Source organism: Neoarius graeffei, chromosome 10, assembly GCF_027579695.1.
Source record: "Neoarius graeffei isolate fNeoGra1 chromosome 10, fNeoGra1.pri, whole genome shotgun sequence".
Classification (NCBI taxonomy): Eukaryota; Metazoa; Chordata; class Actinopteri; order Siluriformes; family Ariidae; genus Neoarius; species Neoarius graeffei.
Genome location: NC_083578.1, coordinates 73913369 through 73934647, shown reverse-complemented (window position 1 = coordinate 73934647; position 21279 = coordinate 73913369). Strand labels below are relative to the sequence as shown.

Below are 21279 nucleotides of genomic sequence, written 5' to 3'. Positions count from 1 at the left end.
GCATTAAAGGTGCAAACTGGTACGCAGAGTGAATGCCTTCCTTTACAGAGTCAAGCTGCTTAAAACGACCATCCTGGACTTCTAGATCTTCCTCAGGTCCGTTCCAAGTCCATCTCGTCTTTCTGTCCCAGGCTTGCTTCCTTATTAGATAATTAGCTGCTTGAATGGTCCTCATAGCTTCCGTATATACACATACATGCATGTATATCTTTAGATAGTCAGGATGCTTTGTGTGTTGGGTGGCATGATGTGAGCCAAAGTCCTGTCTGGGGCTCCCTTCTCATGTTTTATATCTCCTTCCTTATCAGCATCATGTATCTAGTCCACCACCAGTCATTTGATCTGTAACCTTATCCAGAGCTTTCACAGTGAGCCATCAATCATCAGACTAACCTGAGCGGTTCAGTGATCCTCCTCCAATTTAAGATTATAACGTGCATTTTAAGAAGAATGGAAATCATCAGGAGGTTGTAAGCTTAACTAGATTTTCAGTCTCTGTGTGGCTTTTTGAGGTTTACGTAATATGAATCCTAACAGGCATTATGTAATGGCTTGAAAGACAATCTCTGTAGTCACCTGAAATATAAGCTGGGTTTGACCTGCGATTCTGTTTAATATGCTTGAATTCAAAAAAGTTAAAACAGCAAGTGAAAATCAAAAACAAACCAGCAGTGGATTTCAAGTCGAATTTATTTCATGGTCCAAGTGCTGTATCAAGTGTTTTAAACATATGTACAGCTGTTGCTTTATTCTGTTTGTAATGAAATTAAGTGAAAGTTATTCAAAAACTGAGAAGAGATACAGTATTGTTTAACAAAAAAAAAAGTATAATTACAGTCAAATGCAAAGGTTAGCAAAATTATAAATAAAAATGGTACAGTTTTAGAGCAGTTATTTAGTCTGTCAGGTTTCACAGATCCTCAGTATAAAAGTGATATATCAAAAAATTTGGATTCCCTTTCCTAATCTGATATTCTTTTTTATTCTATCCACATTCACTGGATATGAGCAATAGCACACTTTGATCGGCTACTCTACTACTCGGCTATCAGCTCATATACCGTGAGTGGAGAAAAACAAAATGGCGGAACACGTTTCTGAACCAACCGAGGACGAAATAATAACTCTACTCGAACCCCCCCCCCCAAAAAAAGGTTAACAAATTATGGAACAAAAGTATTGTGATGGTAAGAACGTCTCTTAATTTTTCAAGAATTATCACATTTTTCACAAATTGCTCCAGTCGTTCCACCGGTTTGTTTACATTCTAAGCGGAAATTATTTTGTCGGACGTTTTGTATAGAGTTATCAAATTTGCAAAAACAACAAAAACGCCCTCTCAAAATCCAGTGAATGTGGACATCATAAAAACAGTTATTCCACTCAATCTTGTTGTACATGGCTCGTAGCCAACTTGGCCTCGTTGGCTATCAGCTTGCGTATGACTCAATTTCGTGGAATAACAAATAACTTGAGCAGCTTTTGGATCCTCTTGTTCTAACATTTGACCCCATGCACATTTCTTAAGATGGCAGTTTTAATTATGTCACACGTCCTCCTTTAAATCATGTCTGGAGACAGGGAGGCTCATGGCAAAACTCATTTACTTTCAGTAAGCGCTAATTTATCTTGGTTGCACTGGGTCTCAAGCCTGTCCAGGGAACACGACAGTCCATCGCAAAGCACAACGAACACACATTTTATTTATTTTAGCCAATCCACAGGCGAGCATGTTTTTGAGAGGTTGGCGAAAACCAGAGAACCGAGAGGAAAACCACGTGCACATGGGGAGAACATGCTCAGAAACTTTACACAGCCAGTAACCTCAGCTCCGGATCAAACACAGGACCCTGAAGCTGTGAGCTGGTCACGCTGTGCCACTGTAAGGGCAAAAGAGTTTCTGAAAAAATTTTATTTTTGTTTTGTATTGTCTTTTTGCAAAATATGCTTCATCTTGCAATTGTTTCTGATGAACAAATCAGAGTTTTGGTTTTTATTTTTCCCCCCACCCAGAAACCATGCAGATACACACTTTTATACTTGACCGTAATTAGGGTTTAAAAACAGAGTATGAAACGCATAAATAAACTGGTTTTCTTTATGCAGATACAAGTGTAATACAGTATCCACGGCTCGTCTGTTGAAGCTGGTTACCGGATGATGGTCAGATGGCTGACATCAGAGATCAGGTCAGTTTTGGATGGGTATAAGACCTTCAGATTGCCCTCCATGTCCACCACCTTCACCTGCACCACGCTCAACTCAGCTGAGGCTAAGCCGCAAGTTGCAGGTTTAGAGGCCGAGTCCGTCTCGTCATCTGAACAGGCCTCGTCTTTATTGTCAAAGGTAAACTTATTCAGCTCTGCCATTTTCTTAAAAGACAAACAGAAAGCAGAGTTAGAAGACGGAGATGTGTTAAACCTGACTCGATGGAAACCAGGATTGACTGAATACCACAAAAGTCACAGAATCTTCATGAACTCAATTATAAAATTACAGCTCCATCCCTGAATTAATTACTCAGGCAAAATAAAATAAAACAAAAACAAACAAACCCCAAATATTTTATTTTGATAAAAGCCATATAAAACTTTGCATTAGCTCTATTTCACAAAGAATGGGGCTACATTTCCAAAGGCTTATTTCTACTGTGCACAGAGTACCACAATGGAACCAAGCCCTTGGGCTTTATGTTTATACCCTTGACTATTTTAAATGCTTGTATGTTCTGTATGAATGCAGTCCGATACGTTTTATATCACTGTCAAAAATATCTATCCATCCATCCCCTGGACAAAACAGTGTTGAATCGTGCATTATTCAGAATGCCGAGATCACATTTTGCCGGCTGTTAAATATTCAGGAGGAATGAGCTCATGCAATAATGTAGGACAAACAGTCCTGTTCCCATCAGAGCACAACATTCACAGCCATTACTCAAGCCAAACACTTTTCACGTAAAGGAAAGTTTAAAAAGAAAATGACAAGATGAAGATATCAGGACTACATGCTGATAAGCAGGATGAGAATGTACCACTGTGAAAAGCAGAAGCTACTCTACATGTGGTAGCGCAGCATTCAATTACAAAAAGAATCAAATTATGCTGATGTAAGGTTTTGTTTTTTAATCAAATCTTTTGCAAACGAGAAAAATATAAATCAGACTGAGCACATAAACACTCAACATCTGACAAGTTGGCATCTGTGCTGATGATTATGCCCTTATTTCAACTATGTTTTATGATCCCCTGACAAAGTACACGTTTATTATATAGACACGAGTGTTTTACTGGGAAATACACCTCTTATATTTTTCACACAAACTACATCTGAGACAGAGTAATAGAGCTTTTGTTTGTGAATGTGTCTATATAATAAAAAGAACATTGCACTTTGGCTTCAAGATACAGCGTCTTGCAAAAGTATTCACCCCCCTTGGTGTTTGTCCTGTTTTGTCGCATTACAAGCCGAAATTAAAATGGATTTTTGGAGGGTTAGCACCATTTGATTTACACAATATGCCTACAACTTTAAAGGTGAAAATTGTTCTTTTTTTATTGGGACACAAAACAAAGATGAAAAAACAGAAATCTGGAGTGTGCATAGGTATTCACCCCCTTTCATATGAAACCCCTAAATAAGAGCTGGTCCAACCAATTCAAGTCACAATAATTAGTCACATTATTAGTTCATTAAGATCTACCTGTGCGCAAAGTGTCACATGATCTGTCACATGACATCTGTATAAATCAACCTGTTCTGGAAGGACCCTGATTCTGCAACACTACTAAGCAAGCAACATGAAAACCAAGGAGCACTCCAAACAGGTCAGAGACAGAGGTGTGAAAAAGTATAGATCAGGGTTGGGTTATAAAAAAATCTCAAACTTTGAATATCCCATGGAGCACCATTAAATCCATTATAGCAAAATTGACAGAATATAGCACAGGGAATGTAGGGACAAACCTGACAAGAGAAGGCCGCCCACCAAAACTCACAGACCGGGCAAGGAGGGCATTAATCAGAGATGCAACAAAGATACCAAAGATAACACTGAAGGAGCTGCAAAGATCCACAGCGGAGATGGGGGTATCTGTCCATAGGACCACAATAAGCTGTACACTCCACAGAGTGGGGATTGATGGAAGATTGGCCAGAAAAAACTCATTACTTAAGAAAACATGTTTGGAGTTTGCCTAACAGCATGTGGCAGACTCCCCAAACACAAGGAAGAAGAGTCTCTGCTCAAATGAGACTAAAATTGAACTTTTTGGCCATCAGGGGAAATGCCACATGTGGCGCAAACCCAACACCCTGAGAACACCATTCCTACAGTGAAGCATGGTGGTGGCAGCATCATGCTGTGGGGATATTTTTCATCTGCAGAGACAGGAAAGCTGGTCAGGACTGAAGGAAAGATGAATTGCCCTGTATTTAGTGCCATCCTGGAGGAAAACAAGTTTAAGTCAGCCAGAGGTTTGAGACTAGGATGAAGGTTCACGTTCCAGCAGGACAATGACCCTAAACATACTGTTAAAGCTACACTGGAGTGGTTTAAAGGGAAACATTTAAATGTCTTGGAATGGCCTAATCAAAGCCCAGACCTCAATCCAATGGAGAATCTGTGGCATAACTTGAAGATTGCTGTACACCAACGCAACCCATTTAACTTGAAGGAGTTGGAGCAGTTTTTCCTTGAGGAATGGGCAAAAATCCCAGTGGCTAGATGTGCCAAGCTAATAGAGACATACCTCAATAGACTTGCAGCTGTAATTGCAGGAAAAGGAGTCTCTACAAAGTATTGACTTTTTTTTTTGGGGGGGGGTACCTATGCACACTCCAGATTTCTGTTTTTTCATCTTCATTATTGTATGTGTCACAATAAAAAAAGTGATTTTAAAATGATTTCTACAGGCATCATGTGACACTGATTGCACACGGGTGGATCTTAATCAATTAATCATGTTACTTATGAAGTGAATTGGTTGGACCAGCTCTTATTTAGGGGTTTCATATGAAAGGGGGTGAATACATTCCAGATTTCTGTTTTTTTCATCTTAATTATTGTTTGTGTCACAATAAAAAAAAAAAAAAGAAAAGAACAATTTTCACCTTTAAAGTGGTAGGCATGTTGTGTAAGTCAAATGGTGCTAACCCTCCAAAAATCCATTTCAATTCCAGCTTTTAATGCAACAAAACAGGCCAAACACCAAGGGGGATGAATACTTTTGCAAGACACTGTAGGTATTTGATCATTGTGCCATTGGAATTAGGGATCTGCGTTTCGGAAGTAAGCATTTGATCAGCAAATTATAATTACATTTTCCCCCCACCCAGAAAGCATGAGGCTGCAAACTTTTGCACTTGACCATTATTACTGTTTGAACACTGAGACGGTACTATTTGGACTATTAAGTAAAAATGTGAGCACTATACCAAGATGCAAAAAAAAAAAAAAAAAAAAAAAACTAATTAAATATACTATAATCATAAGTGATGCAGCCCATAGCATTATTACAGAGTTTATCATTAGTACGAATACAACTTTTTAAAAAATGCACTCTGATTCTTACTATAATGAGCGTGTCCATGACATCCTTACAGGTTTGTAAACTCGCAGAGCTTGTGACCTCTAGAAAAAGCTCAGATGTGGTCTTCTTTATCTGGAAATAAGAGAGAGAAAATAAGAGTGGAGAAATCGTATTAAATCAGAAAAACCATCAGAAAAAAAAGTCTGTTCTTGTGGCCGATGCTATATAATGTGCAGTACACAACAACATTTCAGCTAAATTTCTGCAGAGTGGATCTGAACTCTTCTACAAACGCATACAAGGTAAATTAATGCAGATGGTGTACTGTGTGTAAGTATCAAGATTAAACCAGACTGCAGTTGGTTTGGGAAACCATCCTGAAACAGAAATCATTTTTTGTGTGTAAGGAAAATAAAGTCGAACCACTGAGACAGAAGTGCTATTATTAACTTCGTCTTTGAGGAAGTCATTAATTTAGGCTTTTTTTTTTTACAACACACTTCAGCACATTGACGTACTTTGTATTCAAATGCCCTGCAATATCACAGCTGTAGTTACAGAATTACAGCAGCTTACCTTTGTCCTCTCACTGTTTGTGATTGGAGGGAATGAGATCACATGACCATCAGCATCAACCAGGCAAGGGTAATGATCTTTCCCATCCAACAGCTGAAGGTACCTAAGAGAGCGTCAATGAGAAGTAACTCAAGTATTAGAGTTATTTTATCACAAAGAACACTCTATCCCAAATCATTTTTTTTAATCACTGTGTAGTCACCTGTAACCAAAAGCTAAAGAAGAAATCTCTAAAAGATCACCTTGGAAACTTACACAATTAGCTGAAAAATATTATTAAAAAATTTATTTTGAAGTTATCCAACTTCAGTACAGCCAAGTCTCAGAAACATTAGTACTATTTTTGGTTGTTAGCGTTATCATTTTCTCTGCATCTTTCCTGAAAACATTACTTATATATTCAGAATCTTTCTCTGCCAGCTTGTTATATATTCAAAATGCCATTTTGGATCTATTAAGTTCACGTCCTGTACAACTTTCCAAAAACACAAAAGCAAGTGCAACTAGAGTTGCAAAATTCCGGGAATTTTCAAAGTTGGAAACTTTCCATGGGAATTTTCGGGAATTAACGGGAATTTTCAGGAAAAGACTGGGAATTTTGAAAGTGGACATCAATTAAGTAAGTAGAAAAAAATATTGTAGCATAATCTTGGTTAAAAGAAGCAGATTTATAGGAATAAAGTTGTGCATAGCACGCTGTTACTCACTCACATGGACAAAACATGTTATTTTCTCAGGAGCCATTGAAGCCACACCCCTTACATGCATTTTGCATCCCTCTATCACATGCACAATAACTTCTAGAATTCTGAAGAGCTAGAACTGTTTTAAATACAAACTGCCGAGATCACACATTACAGACAAAGGACTACATGGTTTCCTGAGTTGTTCGCGCCGAATCTTTTTTCCCGCGAGTGCCGGCGTTAATTACTAATCCTTTTTTAACTTTTTTTCTATAAATAAATTTCCAGTATCGTCTTCATTTTTATTATACTGTCGCTTTCATTTTTGTACTTTTCACTTTCGCTTTCCTTTTTCCGGTTTTTTTTTTTTTCCGGTTTTTTCTCTTTCTTTTTTCGGAAGAACCCCGAGACCGGAAGCTTTCTTTTTTTCTCCTCCACAAGCGGAGGCCATCTGATCTGCTTTAATATCAACAGATCTTCATTTAAGGTACGTGAATCTTTTCATCATGGCACACCTTCAGCCTGTTCAGTGTGCTGAGTGCAGGATGTTTAGTCATTCTTCCTCCGTCACTAGCGATAGCTCTATTAGCTTTACTTGTGATAAGTGCAGATTAGTTAGCTGTCTGACGGAGAAGATTTCAGTGCTAGAAGCGCGTGTCCAGGCTTTAGAGCAGGTTAGTGAGCGTGAGAACAGTGTAGTTTCTGTTAGGGAAAGTCTGGACGCCCTAGGTGGAGTTAGCAATCCCCCAACTCCGGCATTAGAGCCCTTACAGCGGGGCGAATGGGTGACGGCTCGGCGGCATAAGCGTAGAGCCAAAGCTACCGCTGAGGCTCACCCACGGGAGCACCACTCCTCTCCGCGTCACGTGTCGAACAGGTTTGCTCTCCTTAGTGATGCACCCACTGAGAAACCTGAAAGAGCTCTGGTTATAGGGGACTCTATCATACGGCACGTGAAATTAGCTCAGCCTTTAGGGGCACCAGCAGCTTTAGTCAGGTGTATACCGGGAGCCAGGGCGCCGGACATAGCAGGTAATCTTAGGGTCCTAGGCAAGCACAGGTTCTCAAAGATAGTTATCCATGCAGGAGCTAATGATATACGCCTTCGTCAGTCTGAGGTTACTAAGAGTAACTTTGTAGAGGTGTTTAAATTAGCGAAGGCGATGTCCGATGCTGTAGTATGCTCTGGCCCCATCCCAATGCGGCGTGGCGATGTAGCTTACAGCAGGTTATGGTCGCTGAACTGCTGGCTGTCCAGGTGGTGCTCTGAAAACAGTGTGGGCTTTATAGATAATTGGGCTAATTTTGAGGGCACTGCTGGCCTGTTAGGGCGGGACGGTATCCATCCCACTCGGGAAGGTGCTGCTCTCATTTCCTGCAGCATAGGTCATAGTCTCAGAACAGGCCTAGTTAATTTCTGACAATCCAGAGCCAAGGCCAGGGAGCAGACGAACAGGCTAAACCGACTGTCTGCTAGCTGCACAGAGTCGTCACTCAGGGCCCACTACATCGAGACTGTGTCTGTTCCCCGAGCTCAACAAAAAGGTAGAAATTTTCAGAGAGTTTGTTCCAGTAACCTAATCAATATAAAATTAGATCAGACTGACTGTACAGCTGCTGCCAGCACCTTTGATCTAAAAGTGGGGCTATTAAATATTAGATCTCTTACATCTAAAGCGCTAATGGTTAATGAACTCATTACCGATCAGGAGTTTAATGTACTGTGTTTAACAGAAACATGGATTAAGCCAAATGAATATATAGCATTAAATGAAGCGAGTCCTCCTGGATACAGTTATATACACCAGCCTCGTCTAACTGGCAGAGGAGGAGGCGTCGCGGTTATTTATAACGATTATCTAGGTGTAACACACAAACCTGGTTATAAATTTAATACATTTGAAGTTCTTCATACTCATATAATGTATGTAGCCTCAAAAGATAAGTCTACCCAGTTAATTCCATTGCTTATTATTTACAGGCCCCCGGGGCCATATTCTGAGTTTCTTTCTGAATTTGCAGATTTTATCTCAGATTTGGTTATTTCCTTAGACAAAGCTTTAGTTGTCGGAGATTTTAATATTCACTTTGATAACCCAGAAGACCCTTTAAAAACAGCGTTTGTGTCCATCTTAGATTCAGTCGGGATTAAGCAGAATGTCATAGGACCGACCCATAATGGTGGTCACACCCTTGATCTAATACTAACATTCAGATTAAACGTAGACAATATAGTCATACTTCCACAGTCTGAAGTTATCTCAGATCATTGTCTCATCTCATTCAAAATATGTCTGAGTAATAATATATGCACCTCACCACGCTACTGTATTAAACGTACTTTCACGTCAACTACTGCACAGAGCTTTATAAATGATCTCCCAGAGTTATCAACTTTGATTGGGTCATTGTCAGCCCCTGCAGAACTCGATCAGGCAACTGAATGCTTAGAGTCAACATTCCGCCATACTTTAGATAATGTAGCTCCTCTAAAAAGGAAAATGGTCAGAGACAAAAAATTAGCACCCTGGTATAATGATGACACTCGCACATTAAGACAGACCACTCGAAAATTGGAACGTAAATGGCGTCAAACAAAATTGGTAGTGTTCAAATTGGCGTGGAAGGAGAGCTTCCTGAAGTATAAAAAAGCTCTTAGTGCTGCGAGATCAACATATCTCTCCTCCCTAATAGAAGATAACAAAAATAATCCTAGATTCCTATTTAATACTGTAGCAAAATTAACCAGGAATAAGTCCACTATCAACACATGCACACCTGCAGTATGTAGTAGCAACGACTTCATGAATTTTTTTAATGACAAAATTGAGAATATCCGACAAAAAATTCAAACTACTAATTTAAGGTTAGACAATGAAAGCGACCTTGTAGTTAACAATATAACTGTATCAGATCATCAGTTAGAATGTTTTACTCCCCTAAAAGAAACTGAATTACTCTCATTAATCTCTACATCAAAAGCCTCAACTTGCGTACTAGATCCCTTACCGACACATCTATTCAAACAGATAATGCCTGGAGTAATTGAACCGCTTCTAAAAATAATAAATTCTTCTCTTATGATTGGCTATGTACCCAAATCCTTTAAACTAGCAGTTATCAAACCCCTGATTAAAAAACCTGACCTTGATCCCTGTCAGCTGTCCAATTATCGGCCAATATCAAACCTCCCCTTTATCTCCAAGATCCTTGAAAAAGCTGTGGCACAGCAGTTATGCTCATATTTACATAGGAATAACATCCATGAAATGTATCAGTCAGGATTTAGACCTCATCATAGCACAGAGACAGCTCTGGTTAAAGTAGTAAACGACCTACTGCTGGCGTCTGATCAGGGCTGTGTCTCGCTACTTGTGTTGCTTGACCTTAGTGCAGCATTTGATACCATTGATCATTCCATTCTTCTGGATAGACTAGAAAATGTTGTGGGAGTTAAGGGAATGGCCCTCTCCTGGCTCAGGTCTTATCTAACTGATCGTTATCAGTATGTCGATATAAATGGTGATATTTCTAGACGTACCGAGGTAAAGTTTGGTGTTCCACAAGGTTCTGTCTTGGGTCCACTGCTTTTTTCTCTATATATGTTACCTTTGGGCGATATTATTCGTAAACATTGTATTAGTTTCCACTGTTATGCTGATGACACACAGTTGTATGTCTCTGCAAAACCTGATGAGAGACACCAGCTTAATAAAATTGAGGAATGTGTTAAGGACATTAGACACTGGATGCTTATAAATTTCCTTCTGCTTAACTCTGACAAGACTGAAGTACTTGTGCTAGGACCACATAAAGCTAGAAGTAAGTTTTCTGATTACACAGTAACTCTGGATGGCCTTTCTGTTTCTTCACGTGCAGCAGTAAAAGACCTCGGAGTGATTATTGACCCCAGTCTTTCATTCGAAACTCACATTGATAACATCACCCGGATAGCTTTCTTTCATCTCAGAAATATTGCAAAGATAAGAAATTTAATGTCATTGCATGATGCAGAAAAACTAGTCCATGCTTTCGTTACCTCCAGGTTGGATTATTGTAATGCCTTACTGTCTGGATGTTCCAATAAGTGCATAAACAAGCTCCAGTTAGTTCAAAATGCCGCAGCAAGAGTCCTTACTAGAACTAGAAAATATGACCACATCACGCCTGTCTTATCCACACTGCATTGGCTCCCAATCAAATTTCGTATTGATTATAAAATACTACTATTGACCTTTAAAAGCACTAAATGGTCTCGCACCACAGTACCTGAGTGAACTTCTGCTCCTCTATGACCCGCCACGCCTACTTAGATCAAAAGGTGCAGGCTATCTGCTGGTACCTCGTATAGTGAAGGCTACATCAGGGGGCGGAGCCTTTTCTTACAAAGCCCCACAGTTATGGAACAGCCTTCCAAGTAATGTTCGGGAATCAGACACAGTCTCAGCATTTAAGTCTAGGCTGAAAACATATCTGTTTAGTCAAGCCTTTTGTTAATGGTGTTTATGAGGTAAAGGAGTAGATCTGGAGGGTCCTCAGACATAGAGTGTTTTGGTAAACTGGGATGTATGGATGCTGTCAGTCCCCACTCGCTTGCTCACTCGAGTTTGTTGACGGTGCAGTGGCTGGCTGCTTTATGTCCCGGGGCTCCCTCATGCCTGTGTTACCTTCTGGCTCTCTCCTTTTAGTTATGCTGTCATAGTTAGTTGCCGGAGTCCCTGCTTGTACTCGGTGCAATATGTATACTGTTCCTACTTATTCAGGTGACATTGGGCATACCTAACCACCTGTGTTTTCTTTCTCTTCCCCCCCCCCCCAAATCTGTCCCTCTGAGTTACATGGAGTCAACAGGAAATCTTTTGGTGGAGACGGTGGGGACCTCGACTGGCTATCGTAGCCTGCAGGGAATCGGCCGTCAGACGTTCTGTCGCATGTCCCAGACCCGGTGAAATGTAACTGAATTGTCTTGGCCAGGCCTAAGGGTCCCATCTGCATCTCATCATTGCTGAGGAGTGTGCTCCCATCACCCAATCAAGCATCCAGCCAGAGCAGGTCATGATATATTTTTTACCATATTAACATGCCATTGTGCGTCATGCCTGATGTAAAGACTCTCGTCTCTGTGAGCCTATCACACAGATTTAATACTTGTCATTTTTAGGGCATACCTAACAACGTGTTTTCTTTCTCTCCCCCCCCATCTGTCCCTCTGAGTTACATGTTGATCCTGGGATTGAGATGCTGGCCTCTTCTGCCCCTCGGACCTGCTTGATCCATCCTGGTGCCCTGTGTCTGGTCGGAGTTTTATCGCCCCACTCCTGTGAAGGACGGCCCCATGAGGACAGTTGAGGGTTATACCTGTTAAAACTGTTAATATTATAGTCAGGCTGTCTGTTGTTGCCCAAATGAGGATGGGTTCCCTTTTGAGTCTGGTTCCTCTCGAGGTTTCTTCCTCATGTCGTCTGAGGGAGTTTTTCCTTGCCACCGTCGCCACAGGCTTGCTCATTGGGGATAGATAGATTAGGGATAAAATTAGCTCATGTTTTAAGTCGTTCAAATTCTGTAAAGCTGCTTTGCAACAATGTTTATTGTTAAAAGCGCTGTACAAATAAACTTGAAACTTGAAACATGCCATCAAGTAAGTTTTGAGGATGTTTGAGGATGATTTTTTATCTATTATGGTATTTAAGTAAAAATGAAAAGGTATAGTAGAATAAATCTAGTGCTAATTTACTTGTAAATTAGAATTGTGCCATTTCATTGAAGTAGTTAGCTTGTGATGCTAGTTACAGCAAATTGTGCTAGCTTAATGGGAAACCAGATAAGCTAAATGAAAGCTTCCTATGAACATTTCATGTAAGAAAACTAAATTTAATGCTAGCTTACTGGTAAAAATAAATGTAAATGTAAGATAATTAGAACATTTCATTGAATAAATTCTCATGCTAGCTAGCTACAGCAAAATGTGTTAGTGCTAGTTTAATGGGACATCAGATGTGCTAAAATGTTAACTGTGTAAATGTTTTGTCATCTTATTTCACAGAAAAATGCCATGCGTGCTATCCAATGTGTAAAATATAAATAATTAATAAAATAATTAAATAATTCCCCTAAATTACCATAATTCCAGTGCTTTTTTTTTTTTTTAATTCCCAAAATTCCCATACCAAAGTTTCCATGGAAACTTTCCGGAAACTTTCCGGGAATTTTCCGCCCCTTTGCAACCCTAAGTGCAACAAAGATATATTTGCAAATTCAATGTTTCATTAAGAAAAAAAAAATCTACTCAAATTATAAAACACAATTGATTGTTAATTTCGAATTTCTGCTAATTCATAAAATTACAGTCTGAAACTTATTGCTCACGACCTCTAAGGGCTAAAACCTGTTAGCTCATGTACAATCAGAGATGAGAGAGTTTCAAACGCACCTCAATTTGGACTCATTTTGCCAAACTCAAGTGTCAATTTAGTATCTGCTAATAAATCAGAAAAAACAAAAACAAACAAAAAAAACCACACAAACTCTTTCTGGGTGTTTAATAACTCACTTGTGAAGGCCTGATACATTCTGCCGTTTTTTCTGTTTCCTCTGTTCATCTGCTTCATGCTGGAGCATCTTTAACAGGTCACCGGCTTTCATCTCTTTACGGCCCAGAGGAACTATCTACATCCCCCATACATACACACACACACCAAAATAAAGAAAGATCTTTTCAAGGACAATAATAACCAAACTGGAGTGGTGTAGAAAACCAATACACAGCACTATACTAGGAATGTATTGGAGTGTATACGGGCATAGCAGTGGTGGCACACTGGCCAAGTCTTTTACAAGTCTCCATCAAAAATATAACTGTTTAAACACGGCAAACTATGAAAGCATCACTCAACACAGAAGGTAAAAAAAGAGTGCTATTCTACTGTGGTATTAAAATGTTGTACACTATGCAGTATAGAAGTAGTATCACAAAGACTTCACGATTGCTGCTCGTCACAAAAAGAGGTGCTGAAAACACGTTCCACACAAAAGTGACCAATACACAGTTCATTTATTATTAAAGCCATGAACTGGGGCACTAATTAACTTGTGGATTAGAAACTAAATCCCACACCATTCATAAAAACAGCTTTACCAGACTGCATGAAATATATATGCAGCCTTCCCAACTGGCTCTTATGTATGCAGTGTGTGGATTGTGACTGGATTCTGATAGGTGAGTGTGAAGGACTGTAGATCAGGGGCTATTATCTGTAGCTAGGAGAAATTACCTTTCTTAGCATGCTAGTCATTATACATAAAAATGGAGGACAAAAAGTTAAAAGAAAAACCTATATCGAGTGTTCTAATGTATTGGGCTGGTACAAACCACTTACAAGCTTCAGTGTGGTGTGGCATTGATTCTACAAGTCTCTGGAACCATACTGGTGGGATGACCAGTGCTCTTTCAAAAGAAATTCCCTGGCTGAATTAGTATTTTGATAACAGATGTGGTGGAAAGCTGTCTAACGTCACTCCAAAATCTCCTGTTGGTGTTCAATTTAGTTGAGATCTGGTGACTGTAAAGGCCAAATCATATGATTCACATCATTTTCATCCTCATTAAACCATTCAGTGCCTCGTGGATGAGGATTTAGTCATTTTGGAAGACACTGCTACCATCAGGAGAGAAATGTTTCATCATCAGTTTCATCTTTGTCACCTTACTGTATATTGCACCGATTCCATTTTTTTTTTTTAAATAATGGCCTTGGCAATAATATGGTCATTCTGCTGCAACATGCACACACAAAAACGCACACGAATCTTTTTTCATCCATACCTTCAGAACATCAGGAGGTCTGGCATCATACTGTAGAGGGCCTTTCAGTGAGCTCATGTCATGAGTTGCTATAGTAGCTGTTGTCCTTTTGGCACAAAAGTCATCATGAAGCTTGGTCTAAAGAACACGGAGAGATTTTATTTTAAAATAAAAACAAAGACAATACATCAACGCGAAACGGCAAAATAAAATCCGTAATCACTTCCTTCATTTAACCACACACATGCAGAGCCAATGTCTATCATCTTTGCAATATTTCATTACCTGAGCTGCCAAGAACCTCTTGAGTGCGTTCCCTGGTTTCAGGTTCATCCCTTTAACGATGCAGCATACTATATACGGCCGCACATCCTTCACCTGAGGAGAGACTTTCACCGTTATGGCAGAGGGGGAATCGGATACATGAAGGATTTTAACCACCATTTTCTGCAACTCATCCACAGCATCTTCCTCCTTTTTATCCCTCCGTCTCGCAGCATTCTTCTTTTTGGACACGTTCCGATTCTTGTCACTCTGCTCAGCACCATCTGCATCCAGTTGCTTGCCCTTTCCTTTCCCTCGGCCCCCCGCTCTCAGGTAGTCCAGCACCGACTTAGTCTGGCAGCCGTTCACCATCTTCTCTAGCCGCTTGTCCTTCAGCTTGTTTCCTTTGAAGTTGATGTCCTTCAACTTGGGACAGTCAGCCAGCTCGAATGGGATCTCACTGAGCTTGTTACTGGAAAGGTCCAACACCTGACACAAGGAACTAGTTAAAACACTGGTCAGTGTATTATTTATTCTACAACTAAACTCAAATTATAAAACATTAAAAAATGGGGACACAGAAGAACAATTATCTACGGACACCAACCCTAAAGGGCACCATAAATTTTCACCAATGCATTTATTTAAGGTAGTCATTAATAGCCTAATAAGGGGATTGAATAAAATATTTGAGGAAGGAAGGAAGAAAGGAAGGAAGGGGCTGAGGGAAGGAAATGAGGGATGGAGGTAGGAAAGAAAGACTGAATAAGTGAAAAAGCAAGAACAGAAAAGGATAGAAGGAAGTCAAATTTATTTATAAAGCACACTGAAAACAACAGGTGTCTGTTGAGCTAAAGTGCTGTACAAAAAGCATAAAAGGAACACAATACCAACAACGGTATAAAAAAAACAGAATATTAAAACTTCCATTACCACCACCCCTCACACAATTACACACAATAAAAGGTGGAGGAGAAAAAAAAAAAAAGGGTCTTAAGATGTGTTTTAAAAATCTCGATAGAGGAAGAAGACCTGATCTGGAGAGGGAAATCATTTCAAAGCCAAGGGGCAACACCTGAAAAAGCCCCATCACCGAGATCTTGGGACTACGAGGAGTAGCTGTCTAAATGCCCTCCGTGATCTCGGTACCGAGTAGGGATGGAGGAGGTTGCAGATATATTTTGGACCGAGACCATTCAAGGTTTTAAAAGCAAACAACAAAACTTTAAACTCAATATGGAATCTCACCGGTAACCAGTGGAGAGGGACTCATTCAAGTGAGATATGATCCTTTTTTTTTTTTTTTTCGAGTGCCAGTTAAAAATCTAGCTGCTGTGTTCTGAACCAGCTGAAGGCGAGACAGAGCAGATTGGGCCAAACCCACATATAGTGACAATAATCAAGCTGAAATGTAATGAAAGCATGAATGACTATTTCCAAGTCTTTCTGTGAGAGAAAAGAAAGATTTCACCCTTGAAGTTTGGCTCAGTTGGTACAAATATTAAGAACTCAACCAGTCTAACTGTATTTAAGAGTTGACTTCATATTTTATACTTTGAAAAGCTACCTACCATACGTACTGGCCACCATAGTCAGTTATCTATTTTATGAATAATAGGACATTAGAAACTGTTTTTTTCCTCTTATCATTGTTTAAGCATTGTATACATAATTTGTTTATATATTTGTATAGTTTATCAGCAACAATATTTTTATGTTTTTGTATTTGCGGAGGGAAAATTGTCAATTGGGACTATTCGTCCTGTAATTTTCGCCTGTCAATCCGCTTCGTATGGATTTATGGCGAATTCTATTAAACTAAACTAAAGTGGACTTTACTACAGCGGAAATTTGTTTGTCAAAACTTAGTGATGACTTGAAAATGATATCCAGGTTCATTTTTTCATTTTCAGGAAGGAAGTATAGAAGTAAATTCCTAATTAATAAAAAAAAAGGACACAAAAAGAAAGAAACCAGGAAAGTCATGAATGAAGGTTGATCCAAGTAAATGTGTAAATGAATGACAATGACTGACTAAATGAACGAATGAATGAAGAAAGAAGGGAAAAGGGAAAGAGGGTAGCACGGTGGTGGGTTAGCACTGTTGCCTCACAGCAAGAAGGTTCTGGGTTTGAGCCCAGCGGCCGATGGGGCTTTTCTGTGTAAAGTTTGCATGTTCTCTGGTTTCCCCCACAGTCCAAAGACATGCAGGTTAATTGGTGGCTCTAAATTGACCGTAGGTGTGAATGTGAATGGTTGTTTGTCTCTGTGTCAGCCCTGCGATTATCTGGCAACTTGTCCAAGGTGTACCCCACCTCTCGCCCATAGTCAGCTGGGATTATAAAAGTCCAGCTTGACTGCGACCTTGTACAGGATAAGCGGTTCCGGATAATGGATGGATAAGGAAAAAAGGAGGGAAGGGTTTGAATGAACGAATGAATGAATGAAAGTACTGTTGCAGATGAATGTTTTATAATCCTACTGTGTGTCATTCAGAAGAGGACAGGTTCACTTTTGAGTCTGGTTCCTCTTCATGCCATCTCAGAGTTTTTCCTCACCACTGTCACCTCTGACTCCACTGAGGGCTTAAAATCTACATCTGGAGTTCTGTAAAGCTGCTTTGTGAATTGTGTGTATGATTAAAAGCGCTGGGGCGGCACGGTGGTGTAGTGGTTAGCGCTGTCGCCTCACAGCAAGAAGGTCCAGGTTCGAGCCCCGTGGCCGGCGAGGGCCTTTCTGTGCGGAGTTTGCATGTTCTCCCCGTGTCCACATGGGTTTCCTCCGGGTGCTCCGGTTTCCCCCACAGTCCAAAGACATGCAGGTTAGGTTAACTGGTGACTCTAAATTGAGCGTAGGTGTGAATGTGAGTGTGAATGGTTGTCTGTGTCTATGTGTCAGCCCTGTGATGACCTGGCGACTTATCCAGGGTGTACCCCGCCTTTCGCCCATAGTCAGCTGGGATAGGCTCCAGCTTGCCTGCGACCCTGTAGAACAGGATAAAGCGGCTAGAGATAATGAGATGAGATTAAAAGCGCTAGTATTTGGTTAGTAAGGATGAGGTGAGGGCAGCCATGAAAAGAATGAAGACTGGGAAAGCAGTCGGACCAGATGGCATCCCAATTGAGGCTTGGAGATGTTTGGGTGAGACGGCTGTGGAGTTCCTAACGAGATTGTTTAATAAGATCCTAGAGAATGAGAAAATGCCAAATGAATGGAGAAAGTGTATGCTAGTCCCAATATACAAGAATAAAGGAGATGTACAGAGCTGCAGTAATTACAAAGGGATAAAACTGATGAGCCACACCATGAAGCTAAGGGAAAGGGTATTGGAGGCGAGATTGAGAAGAGAGGTAGCAGTCTGTGAACAGCAGTACGGGTTTATGTCAAGGAAGAGCACGTCGGATGCAATTTTTGCTTTAAGAATGTTAATGGAGAAATACAGGGAAGCCAGAGAAAGCTACATCGTGTGTTTGTAGACCTGGAGAAGGCATACGATAGAGTGCCGAGAGATGAGTTATGGTATTGTATGAGAAAGTGTGGAGTGAATGAGAAGTATATTAGAGAGGTGCAAGACATGTATGAGAACAGTGAAACAGCAGTGAGGTGTGCAGTTGGAACGACTGAATGGTTCAAGGTGAAGGTGGGACTCCATCAAGGATCTGCTTTGAGTCCTTTCTTGTTTGCCATAGTGATGGATAGCTTGACGGACAAAGTGAGGCAAGAGTCACCATGGAACATGATGTTTGCGGATGATATTGTGATATGTAGTGAGAGTAGAAAGGAGGTTGAGCTGGGCTTGGAGAGATGGAGGTATGCATTGGAACGAAGAGGAATGAAGGTGAGCAGTAGCAAAACAGAATACATGTGCATCAATGAGAATGGGGATGAGAGTGGAGTGAAGATGCAAGGAGTAGATGTAAAGAAAGTTGGTGAATTCAAGTACCTGGGGTCAACTGTGCAGGAAAATGGGGGCTGTGACAGTGAGGTGAGAAAGAGAGTGCAGGCAGGGTGGAGCAGTTGGAGAAGGATTTCGGGAGTCATTTGTGATAGGAAAGTCCCAGCAAAAGTGAAAGGTAAGATGTATAAGACAGTAGTGAGACCAGCTGTGATGTATGGATTGGAGACCCTGTACCCTTAACGAAGAGACAGGAGGCAAAGTTGGAGGTGGCGGAGTTGAAGTTTGTGATGGGAGGTTGGACAGGATAAGGAACGAGCACATCAGAGGGACAGCACATGTGGAGAGCTTGGGAATTAAGCTAAGAGAGATGAGACTGAGATGGTATGGGCACATCCTGAGAAGAGATGCAGAGCATGTGGGAAGGAGAATGTTGAGGATGGAGCTGCCAGGCACACGAAAACGAGGAGATACATGGATGTGGTGAGAGAGGACATGAAAGTGGCAGGTGTGGTAGAGAAGGATGCGGGAGCAATGGAGACGAAAGCTCTGCTGTGGTGACCCCTAATCAGGAGCAGCCAAAAGAAGAAGAGATTAAAAGCGCTCATATTTCACTGAATTCGTGTGAAAAACAGACCTTAAGCGCCGGCAGGTTGTGGATGTCGCTGCTTAATTGCTCGATGATGTTTTCTGACGCTATGACAGTGTTGAGCAGCTCCAGTTTGGAGGAGCACAGGTCTTCAGGAAGACACACCAGCGCGTTTTTCCCCACGTTAATGCTGGACAGCTTGGTGCAGCGGCTTAATCCGTCCGGAAGAGCCGTGATGCTGTTACAGCTCACATTGAGCGCAGTGAGCTCACTGAGTGCACAGATCTCCTCAGGCAAAGCCTGCAGCTCATTCACTGACAAATCTAAGACTTTCAGCGATTTCAGCTCTCCGATGCTTTTGGGCACTGATGAGATCTTGTTCCTGCAGAGGATGAGGCTCTGCAGGTGAGACAAATTTTTAATGTTTTCATGGATCTCATACAGACTCGGGCACTGACTGATTTCTAGGTAATTGAGGAGGCTGAGTGAATAAAGTCTCGGATGAATCCCGTCGCTTTTCTTTATCTTCTCATCGACCGCTGCACCTTGAAGAACTAATTCTCGTCTGTTTTCTTTTTCTGCCTTTTCAATTTCTAACCAAACACCCAAGTTCCCTGCTGCCATACTGCCAAACAAACGCAACACCGGAAAGAGTAAAGAACTGCTTCCGGTGGAGCTGGGGCATTTACTGGAAATGGCTATTTTATTTTAAATACAAAGATTATAAATTAGTACCACCTACAGATAACCCGTGCTATATTAATTTCATGAATAAATATAACGTAAAAATGTTTGTAAAATAGTCCAGGAAAAAATACATAGACCGGAGGAGACAGAATGCGCATGCGTAGGAGTCAGAGCGAAGACATTATGATCACCCGATTAAGAATTGGACATACAGGACTTAACTATTCTCTTAACAAAATAGGCAAACACCCAACCGGAAATTGTGAATACTGTAGCCATCCGGAATCAGTACAGCATATAATGCTTCACTGTAAGAAATATGAACGCGAAAGAAATGAGCTTTATAAATCTCTCAGAATGGTTAATCATCACAGTTTCACATTACGTGGTTTATTAGGGAGAGCATCAAGTCAGATGTATTGTTATGTTATCAAATTTCTGAAAGATTCAGAATTTGTGAAAAGAATACAAGTTTTTCCCCTCCCATAGAGCGTCTGGTCCTCACTCCAGCCCAGTCGGTGGCGGTAATGCACCTTTTAAGTTGGTTTGCCAACCGCCAAACAACCTTAAAGAAGAAGACGGCGCATGCGCACACCTTGTTTTCAAACAGTGATTGTGGACTGACTAGTTGTCATTGTATTTAGGTACACAGATTTTAAATCGCTCTTCTTTCTATCTGCATACATATAAAGTTTATTTATTAAAAATATTCTACTGGAGTCTCACTCTGTACTGTACCGAAAATCAGTGCTTTCAATTCATCAGTGCTGTAATTTCACCACTGTCGTGTGAGCGCAGTTTTTTGTGCTAATCGAGTCTATTTTGTAGTCATGAAAGTGTTCCGAATTTTTAGATTTTCATGAAAATTCCTCCGGATTTTTTTCCCGCTAATGACAATAAATACCCGGAAATCCGGATATTTGACAAAACTCTTGAAAAGCTCCGGTTTTCTGAATGGAGAAATTTATTTTCGGATTTTTCGCGTTCCTAGACGCGGCGTAATATTTCACATCGTCCTTGCATGGGCGCAGTCCTTAGATAGCCCAAACATAGTTCATTGATTAACAGTGTTGGGCAAGTTACTTCAAAACTGTTTTGCATGATTTGTTACTGTCATTTTAAAGTATTTAGTTACATTACAATATTACTGTATTTAAAATGTAAGGCATTACACTACTATTGCATTACTTTTAAGTTACTCTCACCAAAATAACTGGAAGTATGGATCTGGCAATCTAAATGTAGCTCAAGAC

At 40.5% G+C, this 21279-nt stretch overlaps 1 protein-coding gene across 1 annotated transcript; it reads right to left on the bottom strand.

The window, feature by feature from the left end:
* Window positions 1-715: 715 nt before the first annotated feature.
* lrrc47 (leucine rich repeat containing 47) lies at window positions 716-20001 on the bottom strand. Its single transcript, XM_060932246.1, has 7 exons — window positions 19388-20001; window positions 14877-15344; window positions 14613-14729; window positions 13341-13456; window positions 6108-6210; window positions 5574-5663; window positions 716-2372 (listed from the first exon to the last, which is right to left on the bottom strand). The coding sequence occupies exons 1-7, from the start codon at window positions 19961-19963 to the stop codon at window positions 2151-2153; spliced, it is 1692 nt and encodes a 563-aa protein (XP_060788229.1). The 5' UTR covers window positions 19964-20001; the 3' UTR covers window positions 716-2150.
* Window positions 20002-21279: the final 1278 nt, after the last annotated feature.

Excerpts from the sequence above, each read along its gene's own strand:
- lrrc47 (XM_060932246.1), bottom strand. The coding sequence starts at position 19,963 with ATGGCAGCAGGGAACTTGGGTGTTTGGTTAGAAATTGAAAAGGCAGAA. Across the intron at positions 13,457-14,612 it reads GACCTCCTGATGTTCTGAAG|ATAGTTCCTCTGGGCCGTAA; the intron begins GTATGGATGAAA and ends TGGGGGATGTAG. Across the intron at positions 6,211-13,340 it reads AATGTATCAGGCCTTCACAA|GTACCTTCAGCTGTTGGATG; the intron begins GTGAGTTATTAA and ends ACGCTCTCTTAG.